The 21,091-nt window shown below is 44.5% G+C and overlaps 1 protein-coding gene across 2 annotated transcripts in view; it reads left to right on the top strand.

Moving 5' to 3' along the window:
* The first annotated feature begins 1,416 nt into the window (after positions 1–1,416).
* LRRC1 (leucine rich repeat containing 1) overlaps positions 1,417–21,091 on the top strand; it is a 75,541-nt gene continuing 55,866 nt past the window's right edge. The window contains exons 1-2 of one of the 2 annotated variants that reach the window (XM_072855181.1): positions 1,417–1,983; positions 17,580–17,697. In XM_072855181.1, coding sequence (XP_072711282.1) covers positions 1,825–1,983; positions 17,580–17,697 — 277 coding nt within the window. In that variant the 5' untranslated portion in view covers positions 1,417–1,824. The remainder of the gene's footprint in view (positions 1,984–17,579; positions 17,698–21,091) is intronic. The other variant, XM_072855182.1, reaches the window with a different exon arrangement.

The following is a 21,091-nucleotide window of genomic DNA, read 5'->3' on the forward strand; positions in this document are numbered from 1 at the left end:
GGCTAGCAGATTTCTTTACATACTTTATTTAGACATGTTGGAAGGTTCTGCATATTTTTTTTGTAATTCCTGGATATATTGATTGAAGAAAGAAACTGTTGCTTCTGACAGATTTTTTTTAAGGTACTTATAAGAAAATGGTAACATTTCAAAAGCTTCTTGTTTTATAGGTCAGCAAAGAGTAACAGTACACGAGGTCCTAAAATGTCCTTTATAAAACCAAAAATAGGTGGATCACTGCAATTCCCACAGAAATTAAACAAGTGTAGCTTGCAAGATTTATCAGCCGATTTAAGAAAAAACCAACAATAAACATATTGCAGTTTTATAAGACTAAGTATTGTCAGTGCCATGCAGGGATTGACGAACAGAGATGACTACAATGAAATTCCCCCTCACCCCTATTCCTGTATCTGCACCCAGTTATAATTATGCAAGAAATTAGCAATATTTCAAGAGCAGCTCTGATGTTAAGTGCCTGTTTTCAAAAGTATTTTATGTCACTGTGTAGATTACAAAATTGCTATTATGCAACCAGTGAGACGAGAGCGTCTGAAACTGTGTTTTGTTGTCAGAGCTCAGCGCGTCGCCCCACGCACGGAGGTACGAGGAGTGGGGCTGCTGGGGCCCGGAGCTGGCAGACGCAGGCAGAGGGCTGCCGGTGTATTTACCTTCTGACCTTACAATCAGCTCTTTTGAAAGTGCGTTTAGAAAACCTTATTTCAGAAAGCTTCGAGGATAGTATACTGATTTTTTTTTTAATGCCACGGCAACGTAGTTTGAGAGGAGAAACATCATCCACGGCCATAGTACCTAAACAGCATTCCATACATTTTATTGCGTTACTTTCCAGATAGCGTTGTGTTCCAACAATCGAGAAGAAAATGTTAGAGTAGTCTGCGCACATTCCCGCTCGGTGATGTTTGCGAGCATCTCAGGTAAGGAACAGCATGTCTGCCGGTAGGTAAAACCAGCGGCCCAAGCCGGTTCACGGCATTCCCAGTCATCTCAAACCGTGTTACACCGCCTGACCGAAAGCAGACCCGTGCGTCCCCGTGCCACCGCTCCCAGCGACGGCAAACCGACCCGAGCCGGCCGCCGGGCGGCTGCGGGGGAGCCCTGCGCGGCGGGCGGCGGATGCTGCGCCCCGGCACCCCCGAGCCCCCCGGGCGCGGCGGACCCCTGCCCGCCCCGGGCAGGGCTTTACGCTTCCAGCGGGGGAAACTCCGTGCCGGCGCGGCTTTCTCCTTGGCAGAAAGTTGTGCGGGCGCCCGCCCCCCGCTGCCCCGGGGCGAGGCGGCGCCGAGAGGGGGGTGCGGGCGGCCGGCCGCCTCCCCGGGCAGGCCGGCGGGCCGGGGCCGGGGCCGGGGCGGGGCGGCAGGGCCCGGCCCCGCTGATGTCAGCCGGGACGGGGGAGGAGGGGAGGGGAGGCCGCCCGTGTTCCGGGTCAGGCGCGGGAATGCGCGGCGGCCGCCAGCAGCAGCGCTGCGCCCGGCGCCCCGCGATGCCCCTGCGGGGAGGGCAGCGGCCCGCCGAGGAGCAGTAGGGGGGCGCCCCCCGCCCCGCCCCGCTCGGCTCCGGCCCCGGCTCCGGCTCCGGCTCCCGCCCGTTGTTCTCCCGGCGCCGCCGCGCTCGCCCGGGGCCGCGTCCCGCCGCCGGCGGCGGCGCGCTGGATGCGGGTTGCCGCCGCCGGCTCGCCGGGACCCGCGCTGCGCGGCGGCGGAGGGGCAGCAGCTCCTGCGGCCGGCGGGGAGGAGGGGGCGGCGGTGAGCGGCGCCGCCCGCCCCGCGGCCGCCAGCGGCCCGGCCCCCCCCCGGCGGGGCGATGTTCCACTGCATCCCCCTGTGGCGGTGCAACCGCCATGTGGAGTCCATCGACAAGCGGCACTGCTCGCTGGCCGCCGTGCCCGAGGAGATCTACCGCTACAGCCGCAGCCTGGAGGAGCTCCTGCTGGACGCCAACCAGCTCCGCGAGCTGCCCAAGGTGAGCGGGCAGCGGGAGCGGGGAGCGGGGGGCGGCCCCGGCCCCGGGGCCGGGCCGGTCGCAGCCCCGCCGCCGCCCGGGGCGGGGGCCGCAGGTGAGCCGCCCCGGCCGGTGCCCGCCGAGCTCCCCGGCCCGGTGCCGGCGGGACGAGGCGCCGCCGCGCCCGCCCCGAGGCCGCGGTGAGGGGCTCCTGCAAGCCCTGCGGGTGTTGCGGCGGGTCGGCCCCGCGCGGTGTGGGGCGGCCGGGGCCGTCACTCGGTGGTTGCAGCCCCAGAGTTAAAGGAGGAGCCGGAGCCTCGGGTTAGCGTTCAGCATTTCGCCGTCGTTTGATGGTAAATGAGCTTTCACGAGCAAAACCTGGAGATCCGCGTCTTGGGGGAGGAAAAGTACTGGCTGTCTGGAGGGCAGAGGGGTTAGGGCTGGAGTCGCAGGATGTGCATATATGTTGTGATTAACGTTCACGTCATCGGAATTACGAGACCTTGGAGGGCATTAAACCCTCCCCCTTTTCCCCTTTCGATACATACTGTCTGCTCTGTACATGGGAAAAACCCCAAACCCTCTAGCAGATGTCAGCGCTCCCGTTTCTGCCTTCCCCTCCTGGAAACTTCATCACGCAAAATGCGAGAGGCGAATAAGCGTTTGCTTTTTCTCGGTGTAAGTCCCGCACAGTTGTCAGTGTTTTGCTTCTTGCATGAAACACGTAGCGAGATTTTTGTGCATAATGCTTTTTTAGTAGTATTTTCAAAGGTGAATTTACTTTCAATTTAAGGTGGTTTTGAGACGTCGAGGTGGTACCCGCCAGCGTGACTCGCCGGCTGGCACTTGCTGATTTTGCTAGAGAAACTCCGTCAGAGTAGGTCCAGCGAGGCACTGTTCGACTCCACGGATACAGAGCGAGTGGGAGGAGTGATTGGCGTTTGACTTGAGGAACCAGGGGCATTTCTCAGTGTTTCCTCTGTAAACTTTGGACACCTCAGAAGCCTTTGTGAGTTGTGGTTGGTAGAGTTTGACACTGGAGGGGACGTGTTATCTGGAAGCTGCACCTCAAAAGTGTGTGAACTCTTACTAACTTGGAATCCCAAGAACTAAACTCACTAGCCAGAGAAATTTTCAAAAGCACCTTTGTTTCTACCTGAATCAAAGTTGGTCTGTTCATACCAAAGCCTAAGCAGTCTTACTTTTCTTTTTTTAAACTCAGTTCTCTCACATAAACTGTTTTTTTTTGGTTTTTTGTTTTTTTTTTTTCAATCTAGGTAGTAAGAGTAATCGTGGTGGAGAAGTTTTCCTATAGGCAGTAGTAAAGATGTTTGGTTGAACTGATGCATTCAATTTGGCTTTTTCTTTTGAAAATCCTAGGCGCAGGTTTGCATCTTGTTGTGACTGAGCTCTTTATCCTTCTGAAGTAGAGCAAAACTGGTTTACATAGTCTCTGTGTGGGTGCTATTTTTACTTCCAGCAGTTTCTGCTGGCTTTGTGTACAGACTAGACTCGGGAGTCTCTTTCTTTTTGTACTAGACTTTTCTTCTTAGTGTTGACTTTCAGGCTTGTACACTTCTTATTGCAAGGGTACTGAACATGCTTGTGACTGAAATCCCATTGACACCTATGTCTCTCTGTGGTTTTTTTTGGTTTTTTTGGTTTGGTTTTTTTTTAAATAATAAATCCCCCACAAACTGGTTGCTGTGTACAAATGTAAACAATTATGTTCATGGTATTATATGGTATTTATTTCTGTAAATAGAGTGCAACTATTAATTGTTTCTCCTCTTCCTTGAATTGTAATATATGAAATAGCCCTTTTTGTCCTGTAATGGCTAAAAAGACCTTTTCTTCCCGTTACTTACATGTGAGTACATAAGTTCCATACATGTAAAAAATATCTGGGGGAGGTAAAAAATAAAAAACAACCCAAGCTCCTTGGCATTGCAGTGGAATCAAGCAAAAGTTGAAGTTAGAAGGTTGGTTTTTTTTCTTATGTGCATGGATCAGATTACAGGAGTGCCTAAATATACTGTAGGAATACGTTTGTGGGTTTTTAGCTGGACTAGGAGGAATCCGACGAAATACAACCGCGGAGACATACTTGTAGTATCTGTCCCGAGTACTTTGTGCCTTGTCAGCAATGCAGGAAGGCATTTTTATTAGGGCTTCCTGAATGGACCTATGAACTTTCCTTGTCAGTTCCTTATTAATGTTTTCTGATAAATGGAATATAGTGCCATCATCTCAGATAAGTGTTGGCTCTGTAGGAGTTTCGGGTACAAAAATATAGCTGCAGTCCTGGCTGTGAAACTAATGTATTGAAGCTGGAAATGGATGGGAAGAGCTTTGTTTAAAATTGCTACCAGCAAAGAGTTTTAAAAAGTTCTGTTATAGGAATCTGGCTGAGGAGAATAGTGGAAGATCTCTCTTTGGAAGGTAGCTACAGGGTACACTGTTCATTCCCCTTTATATTCAAAGGATAGTGTTGATGCAAACTACAGATATAGAATTGGAAATAAGTACAAAAAGCACCGTACGTCTTGCAGGGAAAACATGAGGAAAATCATTAGGGTGTATAATTAACAAACTGTTAGGTCAGCATAGATCTTAGTGGTCGTTATGCCCTTAATCTAGTGTAATGCATTATATTAGTCTTACCTTACCCCGATTAAGGTTCCTCTCTATATGCATAAAGGCAGTAACACAAAATCTAACTGCTTTTGGGCTCAGTTCAGGCCTAAACAAGTCAGGAGACTTGTTTAAGTCTCAGTGGCCAGCTAGTTAGATGTTTTCCCGTACTTGATGAAGTCCTGAAGTTCACAGTGGTCTGGGCCGATTCCTGGTGAATCATCTGTAGGCTGTGCTGATGCCATAATATATCCTGTAACACCGATAAGATGTTCATGTCACTGAGATGGTTGTGATCCTCCTTAGGAAACTGCTGCTGTAAAGGTTCACCTTGAAATAGTGAAGAATCGCCGTGTAGTCTCTGTGGCTTGCCGCAGAAGTTGCCATAGTTGGATGGACAAGGAAGACCCCGAGTCTGCTGCCCTGCTCTTCATTCTAGGCACTGGTAGTTCAGACCTCATCTTCACAGTGTGAGCAGGTGTGGTCTGAAACGGCTGTTAAGGCAGGCAGGTCGTGTAATGCTTCTCTGAAACCAAGTAGATATCGGTGAGTTCTGCTCCCAGCTTTGCCATGTGGCAAGTCTGAGACAGTGATGATGGCTTTATCTCTAGCCATTTGCTTTCCTTCCACTTGCACAATTTTTTTCGTCCCTTCAAAGGTAAAGCTTTCTGGGGCTGGTAAGTATCAGCAAGTGGCATGTTGGAATACACGAACTCGCTGCACTTTCCTCAAGTTGATGGGGCAACTTGTGTTGGATGCACACGCTTCCCCCTTCTCCCTGTTTCTCCCTGCCCCCGTTGCTATTAAGTAGCAATGAAAGGTGTTCTTTGGTTGGTTTGCTCCAATACACCTGTAAAAGAATACCATAAAACCTCAATTTTGAGGTACAGAAGTAGTCTTAGGCTTTGTTTACTTTGTTTAATCTGCAGTCTTTGCTAGCATACTTAAAACCTCGATTATCCTAGAGGACAGTAGAGCATGGCGTATGTTAGGGTGTTACTGAAGAAACCCCAACAAAACAAACACACACAAAAATCCCCTCAAAAGACAGAAGACAACTTAAAGAATTGCTGTAGCGTCTCAATGGGAAAGGACTAGCAGAAAGACCCAGCAGTATTGCTGCGTTGTACTCTATGAGAGTCATCTGAAGTATCCCGAGGAGAGGAGGAACAAGAAATACACCTGAATTATTTTAAAGAATTACTTTGTTGGTTTTATTTTTGTTGTGTTGACTGACCAAAATCTATGGTAGAATTCTTCACCTCTTTCTAAGGGGAGAGGGCTAGGAAGGGTTCATCTGGAAAACATCTGAAAAGCAATGTCCAAGAAGCAGGGGTCTTTGGCCCCAATTATTTCCACTCCTGCCCTTGTTTGCTCCCTTGTGCATTAATGCATATGTGGACCAGGAAAAGAATGGGCTAACTCAGTTTCTCTGACCCCCTTTTCCCTACAAATATGTTTTTTTCCTAAGCTATACCTGTCAGCCTCTCAGGAACACAAGTTAATAATTTATATTTGTACAATAACTTCCACATTTTTTTATATCATTTGCTACTGCACAGGGATCCTTTTGGTTTCCCATGTCAGTACACTGATTCTTTCCCCAGGTCTCCTCAACTGCTCTGCTGGATCCCTGGATCCCTTCTTCCCTCCCTCCCCCAGTTATGTGATGGAGAACTTGTGCTTATCTTGACGGCGACCTTTCTCTGCCGTTACCACTGGTTTCTCAGACTCCTTGCCCTGCGTGTTCATACTTTCCCATCCTCCCCCGTCCTTGACGTCCCAGGATCTTGCTTACTTCCTCCGACCTAAACAGCTCTGTCTGCCTTGTGTTTCTGATTCCTTGCTTCCTCTCCTGTCCCTTCTGTGCTGGATTCTCGACTGCCCTTGCAAACATTTTTTTTCTTTGCTCTGCACTCTGCTCTTTCCCCTTCCTTTCTGCTGCCTCCCAGGTTCCCTCTTCTGCTCTTGCCCTTCCTGCAGCATGACCCAGCCTGATGGGATGTGGTGGAGCAGCAGGCTGTGTACTACTAAGCTGCTGGTGGTTTTCCACAATATTGAGGTCTCTCTAGCCTTTCTTGGCAGATGTGGCTGTTTTCCCACAGAACGGCAATTTCTAGTTGTCAGCGTGCTTCTTGCCACTTCTGCTTTACAAGACAAATTAAAGAGCTGCACCCTTCAGTCTCGGAAGGAAGGGCTTTGTATAGGGCCAGTGGTAGACTGTGGCTCTTGCTTAAATAATTCCTTTTCCTGTGTTGGATCCTAAGTGCCTTCTGTTGAATATTTAGTGTATCTGATTTGATTGGAAAAAATCATAGTATGTGGTCACCAGTGTGCATACAGTGACTTAAAAATGTATTTTGTGTTGTTTTTTGTTTCTAAACCTGGACCATTTTTATTTTCCTTAGGAGTGAAAACTTGAAGGCTTTTTCAACTCAAGCTGTAATGTGTAGTATATCATTTGCTACACGTCAAAAACTATACTTCACCGAAGAGTAGGCTTTCTGGCAAATTGCTCTGATAGAAGAAAATAATGCATTTTGCACGATGCATTTCAGTAGCTTCTCTAATGAAAAGCATTAGATAAAAATAAAATGGTTTCAATTCTATCGATCAGTCTGTAGTTGATGAAATGTTGTTTCCTACTCCTGTACATTAGAATTTAAGGGCCAGTACATCCTGTCAACTGAATTTGTGCATGGAATTTGCAGTACAAAACTGGATCCCTGCATATTTTTTTTTTCACTGGTAAAAAAAATGGAAATATCTTCTGAACCTTTGAATGCAGTATTATATTTTGGCTTTTATATTAAATCACTAGCATTCTTTGCATTGGTGGGTGGTGGAAATAGCTTATAACTCTTGTTTTGCTGCTGTTTTGTCCTGCTGCTGCTCAGTTGCTTTACTCAAAGGATAAAGACCACTTTCCTGTGAGACTTTTTGCAGATGTTTATGTGAAAACTCCAATGGCAGAAAAAAAAATTCAAAATTTTATGTATGCACTTAGTTTAGCTTAAGAGTCTGCTGGAACTCTTTCTTCTTTTTGGGAATGATTTTTAAGTAGTATTTGTAAACCTAATCTGATGTAACTCTGAATCATTTCACTTCTCTGTTTGAGCTTACAGATTGTATCTGTCATCTGTAATTTTTCTTCCTGGTGTTAGATGCTAAAGATTCTCTGTAGAGTTATTTGATTGATGTGAGACCCCTTCCCGAGAGACCTGGTTAAACCCTGGCCTCCTCCCGTGCCCCAGTTTCTGTGTTAGAGAAGCCGACGGTGTTCTGCTGCTTGGCATTTGGCTTAGGCAGTGCCTATATCTCTTTATTATGTGTGATGTTGAAATCCAGGGTGCTGTTATCATACCAAAATCTTGTGAAAGCTCCTTAATAAAAAGTCCCTCTGTTCTTCCCATACCACACCTCTTTCTCAGGGAAAAAAACCTTTTAGACTAAATTTCATGGTTCTACCATAGTTTCTCCCATTATGCAACCATAAGCCTGAAAGACGCTTGCTTGGTCAATGGCCAGTAGTCTGCTGTGGAAAGAGATTATATCATACTATACCTCTCTTTAAATTTGTGCCTATGGGTTGTAGTCATCCGTTCTTCAGGTGTAGACATCTAGAAGCTTTATTTCCTTTTTTCAAATTTATAGGTCTCATTGGGATCACAGAGATGTGGTGGGATATCTCACATGGAGTGCTGCCATGGATGAATACAGGCTCGTTAAGAGGGACAGGCCAGGAACACAAGGATGGGGAGTTGCCCTTCATGTGAGAGAGCAGCAAGGATATGTGAAGCTTTGCCTTGGGATGGATGACGGGCCAGCTGAGAGCGGGTTGGGATTAGTGGGTAACATTGTTTTGGGTGTCTGCTGTAAACTGCCTGATCAGGAAGAAGTAGTAGATGATGCCTTCTTCACATAACTGGAAGAAGCTTCACGTTCGCAGGCCCAAGTCCTCATGTGGGTCTTGAACCACTCTGACATCAGCTGGAAGGACAACAGCAGGACATAAGCAATGTAGGAGTTTTCTGGAGTGCATTGATGACTTCCTAACATAGGTGATCAAGGAGCTAATGGACAGAGGTGCTCTGTTGGACCTCGTACTTATAAACAAGGAAGGACAGGTTGAGATGTGAAGGCCAGGGTTGCAGTGGCTGTATTGACCATGGTCACCTTGGCTGTAGTGACCGTGAGATGGTGGAGTTCCGGATCCTGAGAAGAGGGAACAGGGAAGAAAGCGGCATCACAACCCTGGACTTCAGGAAACAGACTTTGGCATGTTCAGAGATCTGCTTGGAGGTGGTTGATAAGCAAGATGTTTATGCTGCCGTTCAGAGGGACATTGACAGACTGGAGAAATGGGCAGAGAGGAATCTCATGAAGCTCAGTAAAGAGAAATACGAAGCCCTGCATGCACTTGGGGAGGAATAACTATGCTCCAGTAGAGGCTTCGGGCCAACCATCTGGAAAGCAGCTTTTCAGAAAAAGGCCCTGGGTGACCTGGTGGACAAGTTGACAATGAGCCAGCAATGCTCCCTCATGGCAAAGAGGGCCAACGGTATCCTGGGCTGCGTTAGGAAAAGCATTGCCAGCAGGTGATCCTTCTCCCCTGGCCGGCACTGGGGGAAACACACCTGGAGTGCTGTGTCCAGTGCTGGGCTTCCCAGGAGAAGAGAGTCATGGGCATAGGGGACCGGGCCCTGCAAAGGGCCACAAAGACTACTAAGGGCTTCGAGCAACTGTCATGATAAGAGGCTGAAAGAGCTGGGGTTGTTTAGCCTTGAGAAGAAATAGGCTCACGGGATCTTACTGGTGTGTATAAATACCTGATGAGAGGGTGTAAAGATGACAGAGCAAAGCTCTTCTCATGGATGCCCTGTGACATTATAAGAGGCAATGGGCACAGACTGAAACACAGAAAATTTTGTCTGAAATAGGAAAACACTTTCTTTACTGTGAGGGTGGTCAAACACTGGCACAGGTTGCCCAGAGAGGTTGTGGAGTTTCCATCTTTGGAGATGCTCAAAACCTGACAGGACATGGTCCCAGGTGACCTGCTCTGGGTGACCCATGCTTTGAGCAGGGGGTTTGGATGGACTAGATGATCTCCATAGGTCCCTTCCAACCTCAACTGTTCTATGATTCTGTAGAGGGCATATCAAGGTTTTTGCCTTGCCTTTGCAAGGTCTTTAGCTTTGATATTTTTTAATGATGCAAACAGAATTGTCATGTTTTTCACTGTTCATTCACCTTCAAATGTTTAATTGTGTTTTAATATTGATAGTGTCATGGTGTTTTTGCACATCTTGCTGTAAATCCTTGAAGAAATATGACTATGATTTGAACAAGCATGTATTTCCAGTTAGTATCAGAGAGAGACCTATGCCACTGCGTGAAACTGAAGTAGACTGTATGCACACAGGAAAGGTAGTTTTACTGAAAGTTTAAGAGGTTTTTTTCAGTATGACAAAAGCTGTGTAGAATACTTTCTAAGAACACCTGCAACTTTACAACTTCAGTGTCTTGAGAATACTTACCTTCTGTAAAAACCTTTTGTGAGTGTAGTCAATTAGTACTAGTGTGCAATGCATGCTTGAATTATTAAAATAAATAATGTTTTTTTAGAGAAGCAACATTGGATCCTTACATTTACACCCCTCTAAACATAGAACACTGTGGTGAAGGCTTCAAATAAGTTAATTACCAGATAAATATCTCTAGTTTTTCTGCTAGCTTCCAGACTCTTCTGTTGTGTTGCTTAAGACTTGAAGAAAATACTGTGCCTTTGGGCATTAAATTTCAAAGACCACAGTCTGATGGGAGCAGAGGGAGAACTTAGTCTGGTGTCCCCTACAAAGTCTGACTTCCCTGTTAATGTCCCTGAGATTGTTCAGAAGATTTTGAAGTCTGCTTGGTCTGAAATATTTTCTAATGGCAGTTTTTTTTGTAGTAACAGCTGAGTTCTACTGATTTTTGACCTCAGTTGGAAGAAAGTAATTAGGTGGTTATGTTTCAATACTTTTAACTTTTTTTTTTTCTGTAAGGGGTGTATTTTAGTAAATTGGTGGCACCCCCTTCTCCACGTGATATATGCAGATAAGACAAGGTTTGTGGGCAGAGATTATACATCTGTAGCTCTAAAATAAATTTTATGAATATACATAGAGTTATTTTTCTAATTATATCAGTTGGTCTAAAAAAAGATGTTACCTCCTGCCAATGATCTTGTATACTGGAAAAATGCATGCTGCAAATTCATTAGTGAGATTAAATGTGTTTTGTTTTGGGTTTTTTTTTTTTGTTTCTCCAAATGCCAAATGCATTTATCTGCAATGAGTCTGTATTTTGTTGTAGCAGATGTTTTCTGGCCTCTTAAAGGCAGGGATAGTCCCTCCCACCGCTGTACTCTAACGGCGATGGCATCAAGTGCTCTTTAACCTTTGTTGCCTCTGCTTAATCGACATAAAAGTAAATCCTTGCCTGCCAGGAAACAGTATGAGGCAACCTGTTCAATGCATCACTCGGTAGAGTAGCATTTTGATTCAGTGCTGCAGTGTATTGGATTTTGAGAATGGATAATCCTGTGTTCATTTTTTTAAAATGGATGGTAACAACCGAGACTAGGACCTGCAACTGGCCCATTGTTGACTGTAGCTCAGAAAATGGCAGGTGCTTTGAAAATAGGGGCCAGAATGAGGCATCAGTTATCATTTTTGCTCTGTCTCCTGTAGACCCTTCCCCCACAACCCTTCTGCCTGGCTGATCCTTTGATCGGGCTTTAAAGCATCCATTGGAGGGGGAGATAGCAGTTGCAACATCTGGTTCTGTTTAGGGTACGTGCCCGTGAACTGTGATCGTCCATTAATACTTTCTCTTGTTGTGCAATCTAGTAATTTTATTAATGTTTTGTATGGATTCCTGCTTGAATGTCTGCCCCTGTGCCATCTGCCATTAATATTCATGATGACAAAGTTGGTGCTAGGATGCTGCAAGACCAAAGTACAGCTTCATCGTATTCTACAAACATGATTTGGGCATGTGAAACAATCTTCCACCATGCCAAAAAGCTGTAGCAGTTCTGGTTTTGCCATGAAACGTGTGAAGACAGAATTAGAGACCTCAGCTGTGTGGAGCAGTGGTCCATTTGCCGGCTTGCCACCTAGCAAGCGGGCAGAGGTCTGGAGACCACAGTCCATCACCAGCTGCTGGCTGCATCTCCTCGTGGCTTGAAAGGTAATCCATTAGCTGCTTCCAGTAACACTTCGATACAGAGTCATCAACTGCATGATGACTCTGCTGTGCTGCACTGTGAATTAGTCCCTGCCCTCAGACATCATTTTGGTATCTCACTTAGTACTTTATTTGAAAATTAAAGTGTGTTTGGCCCAAAGGATCACGTGGGGTCTGTATTTGTGAAACCCTGTTGTCCTCAGCTGTCCCTGCTGGTGGGTGAAAGCAGGTGGAGTGACTTGAGGGATGTTGATGTTGATAGCAGGCTTTGTGGAGGATGCCAAGCTGATAACGCCTGTACTAGGCTTCACTGGAGTCTGCCGGGAGCTCGTTACACACTTCATGAGTCTGGAGCAGGATCCAGCTTCCTCAGTGTTTCATTGTGCAACTGGTTAGCATGTGCTTCTAGAGGAAGGTGTCTGTTTTCTGTGCTCTTGCTGGTTTTCCTCAGTGCTCCTGCTCGTGCTACTGGCGGGAGTCTCTGGGATGGATTTTAAGTCGGCGATGTACAGGATCGCATCCTAGAAAGAATTTTTTGCTTACAAGTGAGTTGTGTCTTTCGCCTGGGAGTGCCTTGAGGCTCAAGTGGAGGGCAGGGTGCGTTACAGCTCGCTGTGAATGTAAGTATGGCCGTGGTTCTCGTCAACTCCAGGCTGGTACATCCACCGCCTGACTTCGGAGTAGAAGCAATGTCTGAAATCCCACCAGTTGATTAGTGTAGGGCATCGTGATCCCTCTTAGGATCCTTAGCACTGAGTGTCCCCTACGGATGGTCTTTCAAAGAGTTGACTATCAGTGACTTCTACAAAAGTGGGGTTGGGGAGGAATGAGGAAAAGCTTGCCCTTCCCTCTTCGCCTTTGCCCTTCTGACAGTCGGGGAATGTCTTTGTGTGCCTGTACCAGAGCCTGGTTATTAAACACGTCCCCAGGAAGCAGAACACTTGAATTCAGTGCTTCTTCTGCCTTATGTGATTTAATCCTTGTTCTCCTCGTAGTGTCCTGACCACCAAGCAGCATGTTCACCTGAAGAAGGGTTGGGCTTCCCCGCTCTCTTGCTGAAGCCGTGCAACTGTGCAGGCAAAAAAAATAACTTCTAGGGGCCAAAAGCAAGTGACTGGGGACCTTGTTGGGGAGCTGGAGAGAGTTCTGTCTGCCTTGCTGCGAGGTTATTTCATGGATTTGATGCCTTATCTTGTTCACTGCTTTGCTTACCAAAATCAAATTGCAGCTTCTGCTTGTGTTTGCCTGAAGAAAGACCTTTTTCTGAGGTCTTTCTGGGGCAGTATGAAAAGGGTAGGGGAAAGATTGATTGCAATTTCCCTTATCCAGCGGCTGAAGGAGGACACGTAGCTGGTGACTAGAAGTAAACAAATAAAGTGAAGGCTTCCCTCATTGATTTTTTTTTTTACAAGGTAGGAGCAGAAAATGAAGCCTGAAGTAAGATTTGAAGCAGGAATGCAATTAGGAGTTAAACTATGTTTAAATTACTGTGTGTTGCCTTTTAATTCTAAAGCGCAGATATCTTTTAGCTGGTCAGTTATAGGTTTGGAAAATGCGTGAAATAAAATATAGATGGTGTTTAAGAAACAAGACTTGGTAATATACTGTGTCTTGGTAGTTTACTTAATTCCTGTTTGAATATAATACTGTAATTTCCTGAAGAAGCCTTAAAAGCTGAGAGAGCATGCATATGTTGAAAATCTGTATTGGTGTCTGAGGGAAACTTGACATAAGAGCAAGTACTCACAAATTTTTAAGCTGGTCAGCAACAGCTCAAGTGCCTGCACCAAAAAAACCCAAACCAACCCCTCTTTCTGTGCTGTGTGAATATAACCCTGAAACTGGAATTAATTTGCAGTTTTCTTCCTCCTCTCCCTCTTCTAATTTCTGCTACTCATGCTGGCCCATGTCGAAAATTAGGCAGTGGATTTCATGAAAGTCTCTAATTTTAATTCTCTTTGCTGCTAGTAGTGGCCTTTTTATGGAAACATTGTGCTTAACACAGTAAGCATTTAGTTATGCTACCTGGGCCACATGGGTTTGGAGTTTGACATGTGTCTAGTGCTGGAAAGCTCTAGCAGTGAGATGTTGCTCCTCCCCTTAAACAGCGTTAGCTGCAAGTGGGTCTTCCTGCCCTCCTGTGTTTTTAATTTCAATTGCCTATTGTTTTCATCTATTTCCATTTATTTTTTCCGTCAGGAAAGGTACTGAAGCATTCAGGCAAGATTCTTGGGCATGAACATGTTTTGTTGCAGGAGTAAACCACTGAAAGAAAATGTGTGCTGTTTTGACCACTTTCGCAGGAGAAAATCTTGAGTTTTATCATTCCTACTAGTTTGGCTTAATTCTGTTAACTTTTATTTCTAGAATCAAGAGTGGTATTCTTGAGTGGTATTCTTCTGTAGTGGTATTCTTTGGAAAAAAAAAAAAGTACAAAAAATGAGGACTGGGGGTTCACACTGTCTGTTTATACTTTTTAGTGAGTCACGCACTTATCTCTTACTTTTTTTTCTTCCGTTGGCTGACATTGACCCAATTTTGTCAGAATGACATTTTCTGAAAAAATACGTGGCTGGGTGGAGGAAGGAGACTTGGTTAGTTTTCCAGTGCAAGAAGGGCTCTATTCAAGATATGTGTTCTTAGAAAATCCATGTAAGAGAAACCTCTATAAATTCTTTGATGGCAGGAAAAGCTTCAATTGAAGGTTGGGAATTGCCACTACATAAAAAGTTGTAGGCTTCTTTAGTGCTGATGCTCGTGGAATTATTTGTCTCATTGAAGCACTATTAATTAGGCTGGCTAAACTAAGCGGCATTAAAAGTGTTGCCAAGTTACTCGTAGAGACGTTGGGTCTGCAATCAAAACCTGCTATTACGGCATGCTGGGTGGATGTGCTGCTCTGGCCAGCAACCCCATTGCACTTCGGTTCGTGTTAGAGCTTTTCAAATGGAGGCTGAACTGTGTCTGATATATTGAATTAGGAACATGTTTCTGGTTGGCACACATTTAAGAAATTACAGATATTTTTTTATATATATATGTGTGTGTGTATATATATATTTACAGTTGTTGAACTCTGTTCAGTAAGCTCTTAATTCTCTTTATTCCCAGTGGTCTTTTTGACAGGTAAAACAAATACGGCAAAAAGGAGGTGCTTGCCTCTCTGGTAGTGCTTTAGAGCACTAATGATGTGCCTTGGATAAAGGAAGAATAGTTACTGAAATGGGAGTAGGATATACTACACATCCAGGCGTGATTGAGTTCTGTATTTTAAATGAAAAAAACAAGGAGTTCAAAGAAATGCCATTCACATAACTGCAGTTTCTGATTTTATCTAGGAAATGGTGTCATTCATTGAAAATCGTTATGCAAACTAGAAATAAAGCTCCCAGTTCATTTTTCTTTTAAGTAGTCAGTCAAAGAAACAGGAATGCCTTTAAATATTGTGTAATTTTGCTTGTTGCACACATGTGCTCTGCACGTTTAATAAATACGTACAACACTGACATGTGGTGCGGTGAGGGCCCTCAAACCTTCCTGGGGTGCCCAGCCTTTAATAGCTTTTTGATTACCATTCTGTCTTTTAACCGTGTTCCTTCTGTCTGTCTTTTAACCGTGTCCCTTCTGTCTTTTCTCACTTGCCATTGTAGAGCATTTCTGGCAAGGACAACTGTTGCTTATGAGAAGATTTGTAGTAGAACATCAATATTTATAACTGTCATATAGTTTAGCAGCTACACACTGGCTGAGGAACACTTTTTGGCAAGTATTTATTTTGGACACTGTTAGGACAGATTGGGATCTCTTCTGTGGAGTGTACTCCTGCTGTGTTTTCACAAAAGTATCTTTAAGTGCTTTCCTAAGCTTCTGATAGATTCTTGGTTTAGTCATATTAATAAACATTTAGCAAAAGGTATGCGTTTGTTTTAGAAGATTGAAAAAGTTAATGATATGAAAATGCAGTTATGGATCTTGTGATGACAAAGAAGGATTAAAAAAACATTTGTGGCTATTTTAATTGTAATATATGTGTTTAGGGAGCTGGAAGTGTGGAATTGTAAAGGTATTTTATCTTCCTCTTACAATTTCAGCTCTGTTATCAAAGTCCTTTAATACTTGGGGGGGAAGGAGTCCCATTCTGACTCAAAAAATGCCTTTGAATTTTCGCATTCAGATCTGGTGCATCTTTTGCCTGCTAAATGTTTATAAACTTATTAAAGCTCTATCCTTTTTATTCCCTAAAAGGAACCCATGTTTTTGAGGGAAAACACATTAATTTCAGTTGTGTTTTAGTTTTCTGTGACAAGGAACAACAAATTTATATTGAAAGATTGGTGCTGAGGTTGCAAGGCCTTGCACTTATACCCCAGGTCATAAATCAGGTTTTAAGACACTCAAGCTAAGATTGAAAACCTGTATCATAATACAGATTCATAAGACTGTGCTTTTACCTTGTGTCCTAGTAAGATGCCTGTCTTACTGCCCCTTTTCATGTCAATCTAAGATAGAATTGAGTGGCATTCAGAGCACGCACTCCAGCACCTAAATAAAATAAAATAATATAAATAAAAGGTACTCATTTCCAAGAAAGGATTGCAGGTGATTAAATGTAAGCAGATATCTCAAACTTACTAGCTTCTTCCAGTTAACCTGAGGGGCAAAACCCGTGAGGGTCCCAGCACGCACACATGCTGCGAGGGGTTCTCACTGCTGGGCAAAAATGCCTGTGCAGTCTGGGGGCACAAAACTCTCTCGAAATTTGAAGAGTCCGCTCAGTTATGGTCAAGACGACTTGTGCATAAAGTCATTTAATTCTGCACAAATCCTCACCACTTGCAGTCACTCTCATCTACAGGCCTGCCTGGAAGAGAGGAAAGCTGTGCTGAGATGAGCTCTCCAACTTTCCTAGGGATGCCTGCATCTCAATTAGTTTTTAATGACCATTTTGTCTTTCCATCACCAGCTGCTCCCAGCGCCTGGGGTTGACCTGACTTGCAGCTTGGCCTGTCTCCTTTGATAGTTGTTTTGTCTTGGGGGCTGCCAGACCCTCTGAGCCCATAGCTGGGGGTCAGGGAAGGTTAGCATCCTGTTTGCATTGCGTGCCCATGTCCTCGCTGTAGAGAGAGGGCTGGGCTGGCTTCCTCCTCAAGCTGGGAAGACCTGGAATTGTGCGTATCCCACCCAACTTTCATTAGTCCTTCGGAAACTGGGCCGTGGAGCGGAGGGTGTATGAGGCTAGAAAGAAAGCCTTCCCGAGGGAGGCTGGCTCGGTAACCTAGTTGGTTATGGCACTCGCTGGTGAAGAAGACCTTGGCAGCCTCTCTCTGTGGGTTTTCTGGATCGTCCTTTAGAAGTGTCCCTCTACATTAACTTCCTAATGAGCCCCGGTGTGTAATTACGATGCTTTTAATTACCCTGCTGGATAACCTCACCCCATTAATGATTTTGAAGCAGGCACTCTGGATTTCACTAGTGTCTGTCTGCTGTGATCTTTAATAGTGAGCTTTACAGATTTTTTTTTTTTTAAATAAATTTTCATTTTAGGTAGAACACAGATTATAGTCTGTTTGCATGTAAAAAACCGAAATGTTCATTCTGATGCAGGTCTGAAAGAGGTCTGCGTAACTGATTTTAAGCAGTAACTTTAGCTAAAATTTTGAAAGCGGCTTCCAGTTATTGCTTATCATTTATCATGCTTATACGTGAGTTATGTGAGTATTTTCTGACATGGAGTTTTTTCTTTCTTTCAGCCTTTCTTCCAACTTGTGAAGTTACGGAAACTTGGACTTAGTGATAATGAAATCCAGCGACTCCCTCCAGAAATAGCGAATTTCATGCAGCTGGTGGAACTCGATTTGTCTCGAAATGGTAAGCTCCGAAGTTAATTTGTTTGATTCTATACTGTCCTACGACATGGTCTATAAAAGTGGGTTAGTAGGGTTTGTCTGTCTCTGAAGTTGCTATCTGTGTCCTGCAGAATGCTTTTCCGTGTAATTAATGGATTTGCCTGTAGTTCTAGATGGGAGGGAGGAAAGAGCAAAGGAGAGCCGGTGGTGGAAATACAGTAATAAAATAACGCTTCACTGTAGTTCTGCCTTTCTGAGAGCATGCTTTATTTTCCAATTTAAAGAATGCTTTACATCCTATTTTTATATGTCTGTCTGTCACAATGTTGATTTCTTTCCCCAAGCTCTCTGAAATGCCTAGAATTTAAGAAGAAAAAAAAAAAGAGGTTGAAAGAAAAAAGCTCCTTTCTGTCCAAAAAAAGACTGCCTATGGATTAGAAGTCCAGTTCTTTATCTGCTCTGCTCTTTACCTGTGATTAGCAAGAGGCAGAGTGCTGGTATTTCTAGTTGTAGTTCTGGAAGAAGAGTCAGTCTGCTTGTCACCTGCAGAGATAAATTCAGAAAAGGATGTTGGGAGAAACTGTCTTTTAAAATGTGTTGTTAGAAACCACATGGATTTATCATTCGGCTGTAAAGTTTGCTGCTGATATCGTCCTGAGCTGTGATGGAGTGAAAACTTTTTTTTTGTGTGTGTGTGTATGTGTGACCTGGTGAACTTGCCAGTTCTGCAAGAAGTTCAGGGGCTGGTGGGTCACCTTTAAGCAGCCTTATGACCCAGTGATCTAGAAATGGCGAATCCGTGTTACCAAATGAGAGCAGCTGTCAGCTCTTTTTGCTTCCTTATATGCAGTGGATATGCACAAAATGCTCTCTGAGGTGTGATGGACGGGGTGGGAGAGACCAAGGGTGTGTGTGAGGGATTTAACTGAATATTAACAGAAGAAATAGTGCAACAGGGAGCCTTTTTTTCTTTGCAGTTTAACTTCACATTGACCCTTTGTGACTGAAGAATATTCAGTGGCCACTTCACCTTCCTGTAACTATCTGAAATTTGCATCTTTATTTGTTTGGTGCTTTTAATGCCACCTTTATCTGATAATATTATTGATGAAGCGTAATGAGTCTCTAGGCAGTTGCTGAAAAATTTCTGTGAACCATATAATTTTATGTACATTTGCAAACCCTTGTAAGAGAAGAAAACTGGAAAGAAATCATCTGAGAGACAGAAGAAACATTAGTTAAAACCTTTTAGAAATACGTGAGCATTAATTGGTGCAGTATTTTGGCTACTGAGTTTGGCTGAGTTGGGTGCTGTCTGTGACAGACCTTATACAGAAGGAAACACTCTGTTGGCTTAGTAATTCTCTTTGCAAATGAATAACTAGCTGCAAAAGAGCTGGTGGATCAGAGCCATGTGAACTCTTGTCAGCCTGACTTGGAAGTTGGCCTGAGAGCTCAGCTGTAACGAGAACAGATGGTGTGAACATTTATGGTTGGGTGGATGCGTGTGTGTCATTAGAAGTTACTGCACAGGGAAGTGTTTTCTCGAGTGATGGGTTGGACTAATGCAGGTGGCGGGGAGCAGTTGCTTTCCTATATCCAAGGTTCAGTGGTAATCGCGTTTTATTGCATTACTTTCTCTTCTCTGTGGTTCATTGCAGAAGGTGACTGATACTGCTCCCCTCTGCTTAATCATGTCACAGTTATTGCACGACTTGACTCTTCAAATGAAAAACGCACCACACAAGGTGGTGCGGGGGGCCATGGCAGAAGATGACTGATGTTACTTTCCGCTGTTTGGTCATGTTATGGTTGTCTCGCAGCTCTTCAAATTAAAAGGCAAAACACACACCATCTGGGAAGCTGCAGGGCGAATTCTCACATAAGATTTTGGAGATTTGCAGTATTTTCGTTTCTTAGCCTTGTATTTTGAACCCACCTTCCAATATGTCAGGTTCTCAATCTGCCAAAGGTTTCTCCTGTTTGGTGGTTTGCACTCCATCAGTTTTTGTTTTTCTAACTACTAAAGTACTTAGAAAAAGAAATAGGAACTCCTTGTATTCCTTTCAGGCAGAGAAAATCAGCCCAGCTTTTCAAAACGCAGTATGCTGCATGAATAGGAAAGTGTGATGGTGACATCTGAACTTGGGAAATAAGAGATCATTGTTCTGTGTTTTTTGTTGTTTTAGCTGCCTGGTCCAGTGCACTAATTGCTTTCAGTTCTGGCCGTTCTGTTTCCTCAAGAGCTTAAAAAGGCAAATATAAATTCATTTAATGTTCTGCGTACGGGAGTGGTCCTTTATATTTTAACCTCTCATCACAGGAGGAGGAGGAAAGGGTTTTGAATAAACAAAAGTACTTCCATTTCCCTCATAATAAAGTGGTAACATGTCTTCCTTTCTCATACTTTCTAATCCTTTGGTCTGTCTATGATCTTTGAAGCTCCATGAGATGGTGGGTATATTGTATGGCTGGACTTGGGTGTGCTTCCAGGCTGCAGTGGCCAGCTGCGTTTTGTGCAGCGGTGAGGTTTGGCATCTGGAGGTGGGATCGATCCCCCCAGGCAGGATCCCTCCCGACTCTTCAGAGGTAGCTCTGGATGTCTGTGCAATGCGGTGTTACCCATGGTGTAAGTAGCCCTAGTTCCTAGGCACTCGGTGAACAGGGTCGCTCTTAAGTGTGGCTTTCTGAAATTGCCAAGTGTTTTAAAATGCCTGAGACATGCTAGCATATGTTAAAAATGTGCTACATAATTAATCCTTTAAGCAGTTTTTGGTTAATAAGTGAATCTAGAACTACAAAAATCCTTCTAAGTAAAACTCTGAAATCTTCAGCAGATGTAAACTCGATGCTCCTGTGGTCCTGGGTGTACGTGAGAGAAGTCTGGGGAGGGTAAGGTGGGAGCCTTGGTGGTGCAGAAGGAGAAGGATTTGGGGAAAGCTAGGAGCCATATCATCTTAAACTTTTCCTGGATTATTTGCATGTTGATGCTATTTCTTATTCCTCTGCAAGGCCATGTGTTCATGCAGGTTTCCTAGGAAGCATCCCCACTGTGCTTTTCTAGTCTGTCTGAGGCTGTTATTTGAGCAAAGGTTGAATGGATGAATGGAGGATGTGGATATCAGAGGGCAGGGAAGCTGTGTGAAGAAAACAGCATAGTGATGGTGAACACTTTGAAGGTTATTTGGCAATGCAGTTTATCTCTGCCCCTTGGTCTTAGGTTGTTCAAAAAGCTGATGTACTAGTTCTGAGGCTAAAGAAAACAGACTCGTAGGATTTCAGCAGTGGATGCCTGAGCTTTTGAGTTGCTGGCAAAGGGTGTTTGAGACTCGGAGTATTCCCTGTAGCATCTTCTGAGATAGATGCTCAACTGCTGTGTGTGTGAAACTACCGCTGGTTCCCTCAGACTCTCCAAG

Source organism: Ciconia boyciana, chromosome 3 (assembly GCF_034638445.1).
Source record: "Ciconia boyciana chromosome 3, ASM3463844v1, whole genome shotgun sequence".
Taxonomy (NCBI): domain Eukaryota; kingdom Metazoa; phylum Chordata; class Aves; order Ciconiiformes; family Ciconiidae; genus Ciconia; species Ciconia boyciana.